The sequence below is a fragment of the Mesoplodon bidens genome (genome assembly GCF_964165515.1).
Source record: "Mesoplodon bidens genome assembly, chromosome: 11".
In the NCBI taxonomy this organism is placed as follows: domain Eukaryota; kingdom Metazoa; phylum Chordata; class Mammalia; order Artiodactyla; family Ziphiidae; genus Mesoplodon; species Mesoplodon bidens.
Genome location: NC_138167.1, coordinates 102,818,726 through 102,837,727, shown reverse-complemented (window position 1 = coordinate 102,837,727; position 19,002 = coordinate 102,818,726). Strand labels below are relative to the sequence as shown.

The following is a 19,002-nucleotide window of genomic DNA, read 5'->3' as shown; positions in this document are numbered from 1 at the left end:
GAAATATTTTGTCTTTAGGCTCATTCGTCTCAGTAGCAGCAGTAATGCTAATAATCTTCATACTGTGAAAACCATTTGTGTCCAAACGAGAAGTCTCAGCAGTGGAAACTGCTGCTCCTAACCTAAAATGGTTGCACGGATGCCCTCCACCATATCCTATATTTGAAGTCCTACCTATGTAAATGTAAAATAAGGTAGGACTCAAGTCCTTTTCAAGCAGTTTGAAGCCAACAGCATAACAATTATGTCTTTCTCAATAAATGAGATAAAAGTAAAAAGTGATGTAAAATTTTCAAAGTGAAATTATAGGCTAAAATAGTGTATATCACAAAGGCATATCAATTTCATCTAAGCTCTCAAGATACAACATCACCGATTATGGAAGAACTTTTACATTTTCATCACACACATTAATAGTGATTTTTAAAAGAAGTTCTCTAGTCCTCTATATTATTTCACTAATATTGACAATTAAACTAACTCATATATGTCCAATAGATGCACAGGTAGAGAAAATTTGAACATTTTACCAGCCATTATTGTAATCTTAGCTGCTCTATCATCATTGTGAATCCTTTACATGATACATGAAATCAATAACTCTTCCCAAAGCATAAAAACTATGGGTCAGTAATGATACTGATGCTACAAATACACAGATTAAGAAGATTTAAATGTTGACTGCTCTGTAATCCCCACATCAGAGCTAAAACCAGGAGAATAGTGATTAATAGAAGTCAACAACCTAGCACTATAGAGATAGTCATTGAATATTAGTTTCATCTGAAATTGTTGTATACTCCTGAGCTGTTCCTTCTCAGGCCTAAAAAGAGCTGCTATCCCAGGACGCCTAAATTAAAGAATCCTAATACCGACAGGACCAGGCCTATGTTGTGGACAATGATCAGTAGAGGTCGTTTTCCTGAGGTGAAAGACAGGACAGAGGGATATGGCTGAGATATGGGGTGAATCTGGAGCCCATGGGGATGCACCCTCCAAGCTCCAGGATAGGAATGGGGCCTCTGGGGTCCCAGGCCACCCACCACGCCCTCCCGAGCAGGATCTTGGCGTCAGTGATAAGGCAACCCTAGCACTTGTCACGCCCCAATGCTGTGTCCTATGTGGGTCCCATGCTCTTGGGACCACACCCACACTCTGCAGGTCCACGCTGCAGGGTCCTTCCTGCCTCAGGAGTACAGACCCCACAGCAAGCAGTTTCCTCCCCAACCAGCAGGAGGAGGGGAGGAGAGCAGGGGCACCAGGGGAATCTCACTCAGACAACACCCCAGGGGTGCCAGCGGGAACAGTGATGATGCAGATGAGGCACAGACCAAGAGATGGATCCAGAGGACCCAACAGGCAGCTGGTCAGGTCCTGGCTCATCTGTACCCTAGACACCTTTGTCCCTCATACAGCCCCTTCCTCATACACCCTCTCCTTAAATGCAGATTCTTCAGATGCAAACAGGCAGAGCTTCAGGCTGAAAGTCAGCTCTTCCAAAGTGACCCCTCAGCAAACACTGCAGGATTCCACTCCAGTGGGTGCCCTGGAGTCCACAACTCAGGGACTGAAGTGGATATCGGTGCCAGGGGCAGTGGGAGAGAATGGGGAGTGAGACGTTCGTGGTTGTGGAATTTTGGTTTTGCAAGATGAAAAGTCCTAGGAATGGTGGTGATGGCTCCACGAGAAAGTGAATAGATCTGATGCCTCAGAAACGTGCACTTAAAATGGTGAAGATGGTAAAGGGTATGTGACGTGTGTTTTATTTCACTTAAAATAAATTCTTAAAATAATGTCTTGTTCACTGTGATTCCATTTCGACTCCCCTTCATCACAGATGTCGGAGGCCCAGACACAGTCCCCTACCTTAGGGGCCATCACAGTACCCTCACATGGCACATGGAAGACCATTCTTAGGGGGGGTTAGTCTGTGCTCACCTGACCTCTGTCCAGGGGGACCCAGGCAGTGGTGACCCCCATAGATTAGACATATGATATGATATGTTATTAATATGATACCACCAAGCATTGTCACTCACCAGAACACAGAGCAGCAACCCACTCAAACATGCCTGACCTCACATGAATGTGAGAAGACTAAGAGAAGAAAAGGTACCACAGGTTAATCAGGTCAACACCCTTAATGCAGAGGTTGGAAATCTCAAAGGGGAAAAGACACACTGCAGGCAAAGAGCACATATGGGCTCTCCCCGTACATGTGATCCTGACCCATGCAGATGTGGTGAGAGCCACACAGTCCCCACACCCTTTACCTGGGGTCGCACGTCCACACTCACCACGGTGACCCCACCTCCCTAGACCCTGCACCTAAAGTCACACTTTCTCTCTCAACAGGTGACCCCTCCTACCCAGACCTCTCCACCTGAGTCACATGTCCACAGTCCCAGGGTGAACCGCCCTCCCCAGACTCCCCCAACTGGGGTCACACGTGCACAGTCTCCAGGGTGACCTCACCTCCCCAGACCCTGCACCTGGGGTGACATGTCCCCTTGGTCAGGACACCATGGCTCTGCTGGTGGATCCCCTCATGTGGAAACAAGCTGTGTTCCTGGGGCCTCCTGGGATGGGAAAATGTGGCAGGTGGGTCTCCTCTCCCCACACTTGTACCAGAGAAGTCCTCCTCTTTTCAGTTTGATTCTGTTGATTTTACCTGTTTTTAAAGCTTTCATGCTAAAGTTGAGCACACTACTTGGTTCTGGCAGGCTCAATCCTTTCTTGTCTCACATGCTTGTTGAGATAACTCACAGGACAGCAGGGCTGAAAGCAGAGGGGCAGCTCTGGACGCTTCTGAGTAGGGACGGTAGAATGGAAGGAGAGCTCAGCAGCAGCCTCAGCTGTTACCCATCGGGCTTTTGCCCGATCTGCGTGCCCTGCAATCAATTCACCAGCTAAACCTGCCTCCCTACACACCATGCACGTGCTGGTGAATTGGAATTATTGCCAGGTAGCCCTCCTGTGGATTCTCCACGAGCCCCAGGGAAGGTGAACCTTACAGGGATTAAGACTAAGGCCCCGACCACAGCACTGACCCTTGGGAGGACCAAGTAACCACACTCAGAAGAGAGGCTGTTACTTAGAGAAGCCCACCTCAGTTCCAGACCCCAGACATTTAAGCACTCACCTTCAGATGCAGGCACGGAGCTTCCCAGTCCTGAGGCCAGGCCGGGTTTCTACCCAGGTTCCCATAGTCCTAGTGTACACAGAACATGGTCAGGCCTAAATCTTCTTCTTATAGACAACACATGGTCAGCTCTGAACATAATCAGTAGAAAGGACATGCAGAGGTCTAAATCTACCGTGTAGACAGAACTTGACCATGTTTAAACTAGCTTAGGGCTGATCTCATAGGAGGTACAGATCACACACATGGGTCTCTCATCTTTGGACACCCACATCAGGAAACTGAACAAAATCTTTGTCATTAAACATTTCAACAGGCAAAACAGAAATGTTACCAGTTTCTTTGGCCACCTGATGGTCAGGATCCATGGGTGAGCCATGAACTTCTGAGAGTGCAGCCCTGTCTGCTGCCAGGACAGACAAGAAGTGGCCTGATTCCAGCCTCCCAGGCTTCCAGAAGGAGGCAGCCACACTGGAACCCAGGCAGGACAGTCCTGCATGGTCCGGGCTGGGAGATCCGGTCTGTCCATTCCACTGGCCAATTCCTGGCGGGGCGCTCAGGGCCGCTGAGAGCCCTGCACTCAGGTCCTGCTTCCCTGCAGCGTGTGCATGTGCATGTGCGTGTGTGTGTGTGTGTGCGTGTGTGTGTGGGTGTGTGTAGAGGGGGCGGTGGCTGACGGCTCCCATGGCTCCCGTCCCGGGCACCGCGCTGTCTTCGAGGGGAGTCACGGGGAGAGGTAGGGGCACAGAAGCTGTTGGAGAGGAGAACCCACCGCGGAGCTCCTTGCACACTGGCTCGCCCCACCTGGTGACCCGCCTGCCCATCGTGGGCCGCATGTCACCCCCCAGCCCCCACCCCCGAGGGCAGGGCGCCTGCTCTTTCAAAAGGACAAGGTCTCACATGAAGGAGACCCAGTGGGGACTGTCACGCCCCCACTCCTGATGCTGACTTTGGGAGAATGAACCCCCTTGACTGGGCGATGGGACACTGTGAGGAAAGAGGTGGCGGCACCATCCAAGTCGGGGCCTGGCTGAGAGATGGGAACACAGGAGCCAAGTGCAGGGCCTGGAGGCCAGGCCAACAGGAGGGGCATCCCCAGCCTTGGCCGGACTCTCCAACTGTGACATTGTAGCTTTAGGGGACCTGGGGCAGGTGACTGAATGTAATGGGAGTCTAAACTGCACCCTGAATGGGGCTTAAAGAAGGTGTGAAGCATGTTACTGAGACCGTGACAGTCATTGGAAGACAGACTCTGTGTCAGGACATCCTGCTCCATCCATTTAAATCCCTGAGATCTGTGACCTTTACGTGGCTACGCAGGATTGTTAGAGCAGCTGCGTGTGGATATATCTGCAAGTGGTTCCAGCAAACACACAGTTGTGCACACAGGCGGGCACAGCACACACACAAACATATGTAGGTGCACAGCACAAATATATTCACACACTAGCATATGAACACACATGCACACATATGCCCATGCACACACTAACGTGAGCAAGTGCACACTAACGAACGTGTGCAAGTGCACATACCTATGCACATGCACAGCATAGGTATGCAAACAGGCACAGGCACACGCATGTACATAGCACACACACAGGGAATAAAGTGAATCCATAAAGTGAGTCTGTAAAGCATTAAGTCCTGAACACAAGTGAAGCTGACATGTATTTTTCCCTTTTCTTAGCTTTGATGTTTTTCACAATAAAAAGTTTAAGGAAAAAGTTAATGGCAAATGACTTTTGATTCATAGGACTTTCTGATGTTATTCCACAAATATTATGACAGGAGAAATGAATGTAGATAGTACATGTGTCCACTAATGGATGAATGGAGAAGAAAAACATGGTCCATCAATACAAGGGAATGTTATTCAGCCTAAAAGGGAAGGCAATTCTGACACAGGCTGCAGCAGGGATGAACCTTGAGGGCATTAATGCTCAGTGATGTAAGCTAGACACAAACAAACAAACAGTGCTTGATCCATTCATACAAGGCCCCTAGAGCAGTCGGAAACATAGAGACAGAAAGTAGGATGGTGAGTGCCAGGGGCTGAGGGAGGGACAATGGTGACTGAGTGTTTAATGGGGACTGTTTCAATTTTGCAGGATGAAAAAATTCTGGAGGACGATGGCGGTCAGGTTTGCACAACAGTGCGAATTACTTCTGGACCCTGAAATGTGCACTTAAAAACGGTTAAGATAATAAAGTTTATGTTTTGTGTATTGGACCACAATTTTTAAAACTTTTTAAAAAAAACAACAGGAAGTAGTCCGTGAATAACACAAGATGCACAACTTCACTAACAACCGAGGGATTAAAACCGTAATAAACTACTGTGCACACACCTACCAGAATGGCAGACATGAAGACACAGTATCAAATATCAGCAGGATGTGGAGCAATGGAAAGCCTGGTGCGCAGCGGGGGGGGCAACCACTTCTGAAACAATCGGGCCTCAGAGAGCGAAGTCCGTGCACACAGACCCACAGTGTTCCTCCCAGCTGAACACAACCCCCCCAGCCCTGCACCAGGACACACGGACATGGACTCTGCAGCCACAGGAGCCAAACCTGAAAGAACCTGAAGACCATCACAAGCAGATGCAGAAATGAACCATGCACGCTCCTATGAAGGAATATTCCACAGCAATGGAGTACATTTTGTTTAAAGGCAGTAAAACTATAAAAAATTATTTTTTAAAAAAAACTATATTCACAAGATGAAAGAATCTATAATTCTGGCACCTAAGGATTGTCGAATGCTCCTAAAAGTAGATTGTTGTGGAAACGTTTATTATAAGGAAATTAACATATTCTCTAGGAAGGACGGGGTGAATGGGCCTGCTACATTTTCTACATTGAAGACATATACAGGTTTTGATTCTACTTCTGTTAAATCAAGTGGGACTTCATTGGATTTCTGCTACTACGGAGATAAATTCTGGGTAGGGGTCAGGAGAAAACTAGTCATAGGCGTTCTCGTGTAATAATTACTGTTGAAAGTGTAAATGATCCATTTATCAGTAAGACTGAGAATAGAATAACTGCTACATTACTTCATATGGGATTGTGTCTGCTACTGTCCCTAGGGCTCCAGTGAGTGAGTATTTTGAATGTGAAGCTCATCCAGATCTGAGAACGGAATAAATGGCTAAGTGTGATATGGCTAATATAAATAATATGCCAACATTTATATTAATTAGTGGGTAAGATATGGGAAGAGGAATTCATGTTTTGAGAGCCAGGGTTAAGGTTAGCATTGGGGCAATAATATATAAATTGATGATGTTGATGGACATAGCGGTTCTTTAATAAGTAATTTGTATGCCTCAGCAATGGTTTGTAATCATCCATGGGGGCTGAGGATTGTTGGCCCTTTCTGGATTTGTATATAGCCTAGGATTTTCCATTTAATTAATATGAGGAATGCTATGGTGAATTAAATTGGGTCATTTGTGAAAGAATGTTGATTATAAACATATTCTTAGGAAGAGGACTTGAACCAGTGCAGATAAAGGTTTCAGTTTTACATAATTACCGGGCTCTGCCACCTTAACAAACATGGTTCTACAGTAGGGTATGTATAAATTAATTGAATGTAGATTATATCATCATTTAGTTTCCAGACATTTTGTAAAGTAAGCCGTAATGCTCTTGTCCTTTCCTACTGGCAGAAATCTGCAATAGACAGAAAGCAACCAGGATGACTCCAGTCTGAACTCAGATCACGTGAGACTTTAATCGTTGAACAATTAAAAGCAGTTATACCATTGAAATGTCGTGATCCAGCATCAAGGTCATAAACCATATTGCCGCTATGAACTCCAGAATACAATTACACTGTTATCCCTAGTAAAACTTGTTCTGTTGATCAGTGTTTTAGAACAGGTGATAAAGCATTTTGACTAGTTGGTCTAAATTTTGATCACTCAGAGGTGGTTGCTTCTCCAAAAAATAAATGGCACACGGGCCCAAGGCGCACCAGCTTCAGTAGTTGTGGTACACAGGCTCAGTAGTTGTAGCCCACTGGCTTAGTTGCTCTGTGGCAAGTGGGATCTTCCCAGACCAGGGATCGAACCCGTGTCCCCTGCATTGGCAGGCGAATTCTTAACCACTTCATCACCAGGGAAGTCCCAGAATCACAGTCTCCCTTTTAGTATATCTTAAGCCCAAAGAATCCATGGAGAATTGTTACAGAAAATAAGACAATAAAATATTGTAAGGACTGTGACAGAAGCATATAGTACACAGTTCATATAGACACAGCCCAAGCAGTTACAAAGTATATTAAAAGGGAGGCTGCAATTTATTATTTTTATTATTTTTATTATTATTATTTTTATTATTTTTATTATTTTTTAACATCTTTATTGGAGTATAATTCCTTTACAATGATGTGTTATTTTCTGCTTTATAACAAAGTGAGTCAGTTATACATAAGCATATGTTCCCATATTTCTTCCCTCTTGCATCTCCCTCCCTCCCACCCTCCCTATCCCACCCCTCTAGGTGGTCACAAAGCACTGAGCTGGTCTCCCTGTGCTATGCGGCTGAGGGAGGCTGCAATGTTAAAAGAATAAGATAAATTATACCCACAAACTCCCAATCTTTCCTGAAACGTTGCAATCTGGAGCCCTATTGTAGGAAGCAGAAGATTCCAGGAGACATTCTACAAATGAAGGACTCTAAACCCTGTGGTTGGATAAGGAATTCTGGAAGGAAGGTATCCTCACCCGAGGAGAGCAGGTTCCTATACTTGTCTAACATCACATACCTGGACAGTTCCCACTGATCTTGGTCCAGGCATTGCCTGTCCTCTTGAGAGAAAACTATGGCTATATCCTGGAATGTCAGCAGTCCCTGAAATTAAAAGTATACATACCGTGTGGCCACGGGAAGAGTTCATAATGTGACCCAAGAAGAAAAGAGCAAGTTAAGAGAACTGGTTTTAATTTAGAAGTGTCTTCAATTACCCACTTATATATATATATATATATATATATATTTTTTTTTTTACAAAGTAAGTTTCTCTATCTTATTTCTAACTACAAGAAAAGAGTGTGGCATGTGATCCACAAAACCAGTATAGAGACTATACTTATCTGGAAAAGAAATGATAAAATGATGGTTTCAACACAGGCATATGCATTTTTGAGTGTTTTATTTATATCAAATTGGATAAAATGTGTGTATTTCTCAGACAGAAAAGACGTGTCGAGGTAGAAATGTACCTTTCAACTATTCATGGGTACACAAGTACACTGGGGAGATTGTAAAAGTTCAGATTGTGATTCAGTAGGTCCGGTGGGCCTGAGTTCTATTTTTTTAACAAGCTCACTTTTAACTAGTGATGCCACAGTCTCTGATTCATTAACGACAATTGTGAATAGCAGAAACATAATTAGAAAGGTAAAAATTCATATTTAATTTTGAACTTAAAGTGTTTTATGGATTTTACACCTTTAATAGGATAGTAAGCACAGCAGCAACAATCATTTGTGAATATTTACTATAGACCGTGTATCTTTCTAACTTTGTAGTGTAGGACTCCAGGAAAAATGCCTGGGCTGCGGTCACAGTGGGCGGGGCCCTCAGGCCGGGCCGCCCCTCCAGGACCCCCGACGGGGCCCTGCGCTCCTGGCGGCTCCCTCCCCCGGCGCCTCCGTCCCTCCCAGAAGGCCTCGGGGCAGAGCGGTCCCACCCGCTGCGCCCAGAACGGAGCCCGCGTTTCCGCGGAGCTGGAGCTCCCGGCTCGGGGTCTCTTCCCTCCGCCTTCACGGAACTGCCCCGGAGCCCGCGGCGAGGGCGGCCTCACTGACGCTGCCGGCTCTGGAGGGGCCCCGGAGGCCGAAGCCGCGACAGTCGTGCGGACGGCGGGCCGGGTAAGTGGGCGCCGACCCTCCGCCTGGTACGGTGCCCTGGCGGCAGGGCAAGACCAGCTTCTGAGGGGCAGGGGTTCGCTGCCACCCGCCGCTGCTGTGCAGAAAGGGCGGCCCCCAGCGTCTGGTCCCGGGAACTTCGGTCCCTCCTCTCGCCCCTGCCCTCGGCCTGGCTCGCGGGGCCCAGTGGGGCGTGGGGAGGGGGTCGGACTGAGTGTCCTGAGGGGAAACGGGGCAAGGGAGGCGCAGGGCCCGGCTGCAGCGTCAGCGCGCCTCCCCCCGACTGCGGGGAAGGCGGCTAAAAACTCCTCTCGAGGCTCGCAGGCCCCTTATTCAGCGGAGTCCCTCTGCCCTCCTTCCTCCCTGAGCTAAAGGACCGGGGGGAGGGGACAGGGCAGGGCACTGGCGCAGGTAATGGGGACCATCAGCAGGTGATTGTTAACTAAGGAAAACCGGCTCTTCCAACGTGAGGAATGCAGCGCTTTTCTTTGTTTGCGGAGATGCCAGAGGCTGGGCTCCCTGAATTCCTTCCTTTCATATGCACCTCAGCGCTCTGGGGCCTGCATTCTGTATTTGCATATCCTGAGATCCTCAGGGCTCGCGGCTCACACTGGAGGGCTGCAAGGGCTGATGACTGTGATATCCTTTGTTTACTGAGATGGCAAGAAATATTCCATTTCTCACCGGCTTGAGGGGCACAGAGTGAAAAGGGTAGGAGAATCTCACTCGGCATGTACTTTGGTTTACACATAGATAATATGTACACTTAACTGTGCTACTAGAGGTTCTCAAGTGTGATCAATTGTACTACTGCCCTCTATGGATGCATTTCATGAATATCATAAGATACATGCCTATAGAATTGACTTAATCCATTTAAATAGGATAATGGTTTTTAAAGGAAACATAATAGAAATATAACAAAAAACCCCTTACCACTAAAGGCTGGGTCTGGAGCAGCCTAAATAAATGTTCCATTGTTAAAATTTTGAAAGATGTATTCAATAGAAATATCAACAAAAATGACAAATAATGAGGGCAGCAGAATGTTGAAATGTTCTATCTTTATCCTTAAAGTGGCAGAACATCATGTATTAGTAGGCGCTAGGGGCAGAAGATGCCTGATTTTATACCTTTGTCATATTTGTACAGTTGTTTCAACAAGTAACTTAAAGACCAAATGGAAAAAAAGGAGGTTTGTGCCTGAGATCATGTTGATGTGAAACCAGGGATGGCCACCTTGTTCCAGGTGAGTTAAGTTTACCTGGCAGGTAGACCACAGAGCTCCTGAGAAGCAAGGGTTGGAATTTTTCTGCTGGGTGCCCCTTAGGTTCTGTGACTTGACTGATTGTGAGTCATGTTTCGGGAAAGACCTGATCACAGGAAAAGGGTGGGGAAGAGTGATTTGGGGAGCAGCTAACAACATGCATCACGGCTCATGGCTTGAATGAATTTTAAAGAAACAGGAAAACAAATGCTTCTTATGGAATCAGAGAATGTCCAGCCGGACAATCCCAGAAAATGAGGAACACCCATCCCATTTTCCAGATGAGAAAACAGAGGCCCAGCAAGGTGAAATCCCTCACCCAAGTTGCACCCGTCTCTCCTCCCCACTACATGGTTCATGAAAGCACGACTTTTCCTGTCGTGATCACTGCTGAACCCCAAAAAGGACCAGGCATCTAGCCGCTGCTCAAAAAATTTTGGTTGACTGTAGGAACAATGCTATTTCTTTCTTTCTCACTCTTATTCAGGATTGTGCCAAGAACTCCCCAGGCTGCAATGTAATTCGATAAATGTAAATATTAATTGAGTTTTGTTGTGATGAGGACTTAGGCTTTGAAGGTAACAGACTTGGTTCAGATCTTGGTTCTGCCACTCAATAGCTGTTTGGCTTTGGGAAAATTACTAAACCTCTCTGAGCTTATTTCCTCCTTTGTGAAGTGGGGATAAATGTATCTGAGCCAGCAGAGCACCTGCATGAGAGATGTGCACTAAATATTGGTCTTTCTCACTCTCCCACGCCATCTCTGTTCTTCCCAGAGAAGTTGTACAGAAGGATATAGTACTTTTTAAAATTAATTAATTAATTAATTTTTGGCTGTGTTGGGTCTTCGTTGCTGTGCGCGGGCTTTCTCCAGTTGCGGCGAGCGGGGGCTACTCTTTGTTGTGGTGCGCGGGCTTCTCATTGCAGTGGCTTCTCTTGCTGCGCTTGTTGTGGAACACCGGCTCTAGGCACACGGGCTTCAGTAGTTGTGGCCTGCAGGTTCACTAGTTGTGGCGCATGGGCATAGCTGCTCCGCAGCATGTGAGATTTTCCCTGACCAGGGCTCGAACCCATGTCCCCTGCGTTGGCAGGCATATTCTTAACCACTGCGCCACCAGGGAAGTCCAATATAGTACTTTATAAAGAGGGGTTTTAATTGATTTCAGATAGTGTACATGTTTCTTGTAGAAAAGATTTTTCCACTATAGAAACATTAACATGCAATACCACTACAAATGCAGTATTCTATGGGTTAGATATTGTCAGTAAATTTTATAAGTAATTGGGCAAAGGCCAAGGCAGTAGGTACTGGGGAGTAAGAAGTCTCAAGTCTGGGGTGCCCCCCCACCCCAATTTCAAGAGCAGGGTGTGTTTTTCAAATCCATATTTCATCTGGTCTTTGTTTCTCATCCATCCTCTGTGTCTGCCTTTCACAAAAGGCTCAGATCCTCCACTTTCACACCCTTCCGGCTGGCTGTGCCCCAGCTCCCGTCCTGGAACCTCTGCACGCATGGGTGTGCCTGCTCTCCCTGGGCTTCACCAGCTTTGCCAGGGAGCTGCTGTATCGTGCACTGCTAGCTGTACCCCAGAGTGCCTAGACCCTTCTGGTACATGAAGTACACCCTCATTACCATGAGTGCACGCCCATCCCCTTACCTTATATCCTGCCTCTAAGCCAGGCTTGGGGGTGACTAGTGTGCATTCAGCTATGTGAGGTGCTGGGATCAAAGTGAAGTTCCCAACTTTTGAAGTTGCAGGCTTGAGGAGCACACAGTGATTTAAAGTCGGGTCACCTGACTTAAAGGGGGAGCTGATTGCTTTAAAGCCAGGGCAGCTGGCTTAAACCCTGCGTCCCTCCGCTGCAGGACGAGACCAACTTTGGCGGTTCTCGGGTTTGCTCCAAGCCAGCACTGCTGTGCAGGAAGAGCTTCCAGTAGTGCCTTAGTGCGGGGGAACTTGGTCCGTTGTCTTGCCGCTGCCCTCAGAGCGGGACCACCTGCTCTTCTGGAGGAGAATCAGGGAGGGGGAAGTGCAGAGTCCCGGCTGGAGTTGCGGCACCCTTTGTCTGATGGCAGGGAAGGGGGGACGGGGCTGTGTGGTGTCCTGGGGCTGGACTCACCAGGTCAACTCAGCCTCTCAGCCTCCTAACCTCACCCCACACACCCCACAAGAGTCTCCAATGATATGTAATTGTGCCTTAGGTTCTCGGTCTTCAAACTCATACCCAGGCTCCCAGGTCCCTTGATTTAGCCAATTCCTCTGTGCTCTTTCTTCTATTAGATACAGTCCCAGAGGGAGGGGCTGGGGGATGGGACTGGAGGGACCCCGGCAGCACTGGCCTAGGCTGACTAAAGAGATCCAGGGCCTGCGCTCTCACACATGTGCGAGGACCCTTAAGGCGCAATAGAGGGGGCCAGTTAGAGGCAGTCCTTGTTGCCTCAAGTGAGTATGGATCACCGTCGGGTGGGGAGCATGCTGACCCCTGAGAAGTACTGTTAGAAGGATGTGTTCCTCCCTCGGCTTCAAGGACGTGGGTGGGCTTCAGGGCTCCATTTCCCCTCCAGACCTCCAGGGCTGACTGCACCCCAGCGGCCTTGCAGACCTGGCTTCCTGTCCCAGAACTTGCCAGACTCCAGGAAGAATCCAGACTGCAGAGATGGTGCTTGAGCGCTCCAGCTTAAGAAGTGCTGTCCCTGGGGACCCAACAGTGGAGGGAGGAAGGGTGAAGGGAGTTAGGGGGGTGGGGTTGGGAGGGGTGGCTGCCCTGGGAGACGTTGAGAGAGAAATATCGCCCCCCACACCCCCTGCCCCCTGCAACTGACTGACCCACTGATGCCATAGGATCTCAGGCCCTTTTAGTCAGAGATGCCTCGGTTTCCTTACTCCTGAGTTCAAAACTATGCAAAACCAACTCTTCATCCTCTTGCTGCCTGGCCAGGACTTGTAAAGCACTGTTCTTTTGGAGCACTCGTTCCCTAAACTGCAGTTTGGAGCTGTCCCAGCTATTTAAAGGTGTTCTCCTTAAACTGAGACTAAATCCTACTCTTTTGGAAAAACGCCCTGCACTTCCGAGGAGATCATGTTTTCTGCCCATTCCTTCCTTCTACTTCCCTCTTAAGAAGCCCTGTGCTCAAAGGGCTTGGTGACTTATTTTTTGCTTGATGTCAAAAAGAAACCTTCCCCATGCACCACAAAAATCTTTCCTGGAGCATAGGTGTTTCAAAACCATGACCGTGTTTTGCAGTCAGTATACACTGGGTAGACTGCCTAGCAGTCCCTCCAAGAGCCAGAGGTGAGCGTAATCAACTTATCTGATTGGATGCCCTTCAAGTTTAGGAAGGTCCCATTCTTATGCCCCAGCAGATAAGACAGGGCTCTGGATGGCTGTGGCTGTGATTAGGTAACTTCTGATGATTTTATTTCCCTTACTGAGCTGCTGCTTCTAGGTTAAATTCATTTTATTACCTGTCCTTTTTTTTTTTTTTTTTCTTGCAGTACGCCGGCCGCTCACTGTTGTGGTTTCTCCCGTCGTGGAGCACAGGCTCCGGACGCACAGGCTCAGCGGCCATGGCTCATAGGCCTAGCCGCTCCGCGGCATGTGGGATCCTCCCGTACTGGGGCATGAACCTGTGTCCCCCGCATTGCAGGCGGACTCTCAACCACTGCGCCACCAGAGAAGCCCTGTACATTTTTAAAGAAAGACTGAAAAAGTCACTGTAATAGGTCAGGAGTCTGAGCTCAGGGTTAGTGAAAGGTACTCACAGGGAGGAAGGTGGATAAACATAGGTGCGTGAAATAGGAGGGTTGGCAAGTACAGCCAGGACGACCGGGTTCACCGTACGCACTAATAAAGGCCAGAATCTCCTCATTTATCTCTGGTGGGAAGTTCTGATGGTTTCTCAGGATCAAACTCAAATCATATTCAAACTAGGGGGCTTCTCAGAAGGCGCTGAAGCACCGGCAGAGCCCACCTGCGCTCCCACCTTGGCACTCCAGGATCAGAGTTGGGTTTGGAGATGGGGTTGCTGTAACCCCAAGGAGGTGAGCAGAGAGGAGGAGTTGATTACCGGTCTCCTCTGACTCTCTGGCCCAAATTGCCTGGCTTCACGGGGGGGCAGAGTTTTGCTTTGAGCAACTTATGGGGCACTTCCAGACTGGTGGGGTTGCCCAGTGGCCCGACAGTCTGACAGGCTGGCTGCGGTGTGACCGCCCTTTGTTTCTTCAGAATCTGTTCATCAGGAGGTGCATGGTTGCAGAAGACCATTCACCGCCCCCCACCGAGGGCGATGGCACCTTCCCTGGCTTTACCCTATGATCACCAGGTACTTGAAATGAATTCAAGGTTTTTGACTTCAAGGAAGAGCTCACATAACCCCTTCTGCCTCATAATGTGTGGGATTTACTATAATGGAAGGACATTATAAAGAACAGGTAGAAAACCCACCTGTTGGTCTCCATGTAGGAGTTTATTTTGCATGAATCTCTCCTACACGAGTAGATAGCAGAGGTTTATTTTTGTTCCCGTGTGTGTAGTTGTGGCAGAGGACGTAGGTATGGTGGTTTGAAGCCCTCAAAGAAATATTCTCAGAATTCTCAAGACTTCTCTTGATTGGAACCGGAAGAGACCTGGAAAAGGAGGAAAAGCAAAGGAGGAGGGAGAACGAATGGCTGTTTCTCAGTAAATTCACCTTCCTGGTTGATTTTTCTGTCTTCTCATTTCTTTTAACTTCTATGTATATCTAATGGAATGATGTAGAAAGGCTGATTTTTATGCTTTAAAAGATTTTACATCACAAAGAAACTAGAAGTGGCTAACAGAACTTATTCACATCAATGTTACATAGAGACTTTGATATTAAATTTGTATACTAAAATGGGTTAATCCAAATTTTTCTTTCTTTTTGAGTGAATATTTCTAACATATTTTTGTAGATAATAATTTATCCTAGATATACAAAATTGTGAGAATGGGTACCATTTTTCACCACTTAAATGATTTCTTTTAAATGAATAGGTCATACACTTTAAAGGCCAATGTTGTCTTACATGTTGTTTTTTAATTCCTTGATTTCCAAAACTTGTGTTTATTTAATTGATTTCTATCTAATAATCTGTCTCTCCTTTATTGTTTCTTACTTTATATTTTATTGATCTATAGTTAATTTACATTATTATATTAGTTTCAGAGGTACAACATAGTGATTCATAAATGTTTAGGTTCTTCTCCATTTATACTTATTATAAAAGAGTGGCTCTATTCCCCATGCTATACAGAACGTCACTGTAGCTTATTGATTTTATACATAGTGGATTCTTCCTCAGAATCTCCTACCACTATTTTGCTCCTCCACCCTGTCTCTCCCTGCTGGTAACCACTAGTCTGTTCTTTAATCTGTGAGTCTGTTTCATTGTTGTTGTTGTTGTATTCAATGTTTTAGATGCCACGTGTAAGTGATAACCTACCAGGCTTGTTTTCTCTGTGGCTTATTTTACTAAGCATAATACCCTCCAAGTCCATCCATGTTCTTGCAAATAGCAACATTTCGTTTTTTGCTGAAGTCATCATAAATATCATTTTTTTATCCCCTAACCTATTGATGAACACTTAGTTTGACTCTATATCTTGGCTATGGCAAATAACACTGTTATGAACATTGGTGTGCAGTTATTTTTTTTTTTAACTAGTGTTTTTGTTTTCTTCTGATATACCCAAGAGGGAAATTGCTGGATATTATGGTAGTTCTATTTTTAGTTTTTTGTGGAACCTCCATTCTTCTTTCCACAGTAGCTGCACTACTTCACATTCACATCAAGAGTTTACAAGAGTTTCCCTTTCTCCACATCCTCACTAACCTTTGTTATTTGTGACCTTTTTGATGACAGCCATTCTGACAAGATTGAGGTGATATATCTCATAGTTTTGATTTGCATTTTATTGCCGATTAGCTATGTTTAGCATCTTTGTGCATTCTGGCTGTCTATCTGCATTTTTTCCTTGGAAAAATGTCTATTTAAGTCTTCTCATTTTTTAAAAAAATATTTTGGGTGCAGTTCTGATATTGAGTTGTATGTGCTGTTTCTGTAGTTTAGATATGAACCCTTGCTTGATCATCTTTTTGGTGTTAACCTCTTATCATGTGCAAATATTGTCTCTCCTTCAGCAGGTTGTCTTTTCGTTTTGTCTTTGGTTTCCTTTGCTGTGCAAAATCTTTTAAGTTTAGTGAAGTCCCATTTGTTTATTTTTGCTTTTGTTTCATTTGCCTTAGTAGACTGAACGCAAAACTGTTGCTATCATTTATGTTGAAGAATGTTCTGTATTTTCCTCTCGGGGTTTTATGGTCCTACATTTAGGTCTTTATTCAGTTTTGCGTTAATTTTATATACGGTGTGCTAAAATACTCTAATTTTATTCTTTTCCATGTAGCTGACCAGTTTTCCTAGTACCACTTATTGAAGAGACAGTTCTTTCTCCATATTGCCTGCTTTGTCATAAATCAATTAAATATACGTGTGTGGGCTTATTTCTGGGATCTCTATTCTATTCCAGTGATCTTTGTGTCTGTTTTTGCTCCAGTCCGATGCTCTTTGATTACTGTCGCTTTGCAGTATAATCTGAAGTAAAGGTGCCTGATGCCTCCAGCTCTGTTCTTTCTCAAGATTGTTTGGATATTTGGGGTCTTTGTGTTTCTATACAAATTTTAAAATTACTTTTTCAAGTTCTGTGAAAATGCTTTGGTATTCTGATAGGGATTGCATTAAATCTGTAGATTGTCTTTGGCAGTATGGTTATTTTAACAGTATTAGTTCTTCCAGTCCATGAACCTGCTATATTTTCTCATCTTTTTCTGTTGCCTTCAACTTCTTTCACCAATGGCTGATACATTTCTGAGTACATGTCTTTTACCTGCTTAGGTGTGTTTGTTCTTAGGTATCTTATTATTTTTAGTGTGATTGCATGTGGTATTGTTTTCTTAATTTTTTTCTTTCTGACAGCTTTGAGTTTTGTTTTTTTCTTCTTTTTCTAATTCCTTCAGGTGTAATGTTAGGTTGTTTATTTGCTATTTTTCTTGTTTCCTAAGAATAAGCTTGTATCACTATAACTTCCCCCTGTGAACTGCGTTGGCTGTGTCCCATAGATTTTGGATCACTGTGTGTTCATTTTCATTTCTCTTGGGTATTTTTAATTTCTTCACTGTTCCTTTTTTCCCCTTTTATTCATCTGTGATGTGAGGACTATCTTTAATATGATGTTTGGATTTCTTTCAGTTGTGTGTGTGTGTGTGTGTGTGTGTGTGTGTGTGATTATTTAAGTTGCTGAGCTCTTAGTTTCACGTGGACACTAACAACCCTGCATTGTTACTCTGCTCCCCCACAGTTACTGAATTTGACCTTGTATTTTACATCTACTTGTTTTGTGTGTCCCTTAACTTCTTATTGTGAATATAGATGATTTTATTACTGTTTTCTTTCATCCTTCCTATTAGCTGTGTACGTGGTTGATTTACTGCCTTTGTTGAATATTTGCCTTATCCAATGAGGTTTTTCCGTTAGTAAGTTTCCTTTTCTAATTTTTATGTTTCAGTCATGGCCTTTTCTTTTTCACTGAGAAAAGCCCCTTTAAGATTTCTCATAAAGCTGGTTTGGCGATGCTGTGCTCTTTTAGTTTTGCTTCTCTGTAAAACTTTAGATCTCACCATCAAATCTGAAGGAGAGCCTTGCTGGGTAGAGTATTTTTGGTTATAGGCTTTTCCCTTTCATGACTTTAAATATACCATGCCACTCCCTTCTGGCATGCAGAGGTTATCCTGAAAAGTCAGCTGATAACTTAATGCAAGTTCCATGTTTGTAACTTGTTGCTTTTCCTTTGCTCCTTTTAATAGTGTCTTTTTATCTTTATTTTTTTGCCATTTTAATTACAATGAGCCTTGGTGTGGTCCTCTTTGGGTTGATCCTGTTTTGGCCTTACTGTTTTTACTGGACTTGGATGTCTGTTTTCTTTCCCAGGTTATGGAAGTTTTCAGCTCTTATGTCTTCAGGTATGCTCTACACTGCTTTCTCTTTCCTTTTTGCTTCTGGGACCAGTATAATGCAAATATTAGTACACTTGATGTTTCACATGTCTGTTCAACTTTCTTCATTTCATTTTAATCTATTGTTTTACAGTTCATCTTCAGTGATTGCCAGTACTCTGTCCTTCAGTTTTCTGATTCATTCCTCTGTCATTTAGTCTACAGTAGTTTCCTTTTAGTGTATTTTTCATTTCAGTTATTGTATTCCTCATCTCTGTTTTGTTGCTCTTTAATGCTCTAACTCTTTTTAAAAAAATTCTTCCTTCTTGCTCTGGTCGTCCATTCTTCTCCTGAGTTCTTTGATCATCTTTATAGTCATTACCTTGAACTATTTTTTGAGGAGATTGGCTACCTCCACTTCACTTAGATCTTCTTCTGAGTTCTTATCTTGTTTCTTCATTTGGATCGTGTTTCAGTGTCACCTCATTTTTCTTAACTTGCTGTTTTTATTGCTATGTATGTAGTAGGTTCGTTACATTTCCTGACCTTCTAGAAGTGGCCTTTTCTAGGAGAGGTCCTATGTGTCCCAGAAGCCCACTGTCCCCTGATCACTAGAACTATATGTTCTAGGTGTACCCCCTATGTTGGCTACTTGGGCTCTTCTATTGTGGTGGGCTGACTGCTGTGGGTGGTCTGGTAG

At 45.1% G+C, this 19,002-nt stretch overlaps 1 protein-coding gene across 12 annotated transcripts in view; it reads left to right on the top strand.

The window, feature by feature from the left end:
- Positions 1-8,686: 8,686 nt before the first annotated feature.
- The window catches only part of LOC308625130 (uncharacterized protein), a 124,075-nt gene continuing 113,759 nt past the window's right edge, over positions 8,687-19,002 (top strand). For 11 of the 12 annotated variants that reach the window (XR_014017055.1, XR_014017059.1, XR_014017060.1 and 8 more), the window contains exon 1: positions 8,687-9,029. Coding sequence is in view for 3 of the 12 variants with exons in the window: in XM_081249078.1 (XP_081105204.1) it covers positions 8,706-9,029 (324 nt within the window). In the remaining 9 variants the exon portion in view is untranslated. Of the gene's footprint in view, positions 9,030-10,178; positions 10,699-19,002 lie in introns of those variants that run through there. The other variant, XM_081249077.1, reaches the window with a different exon arrangement.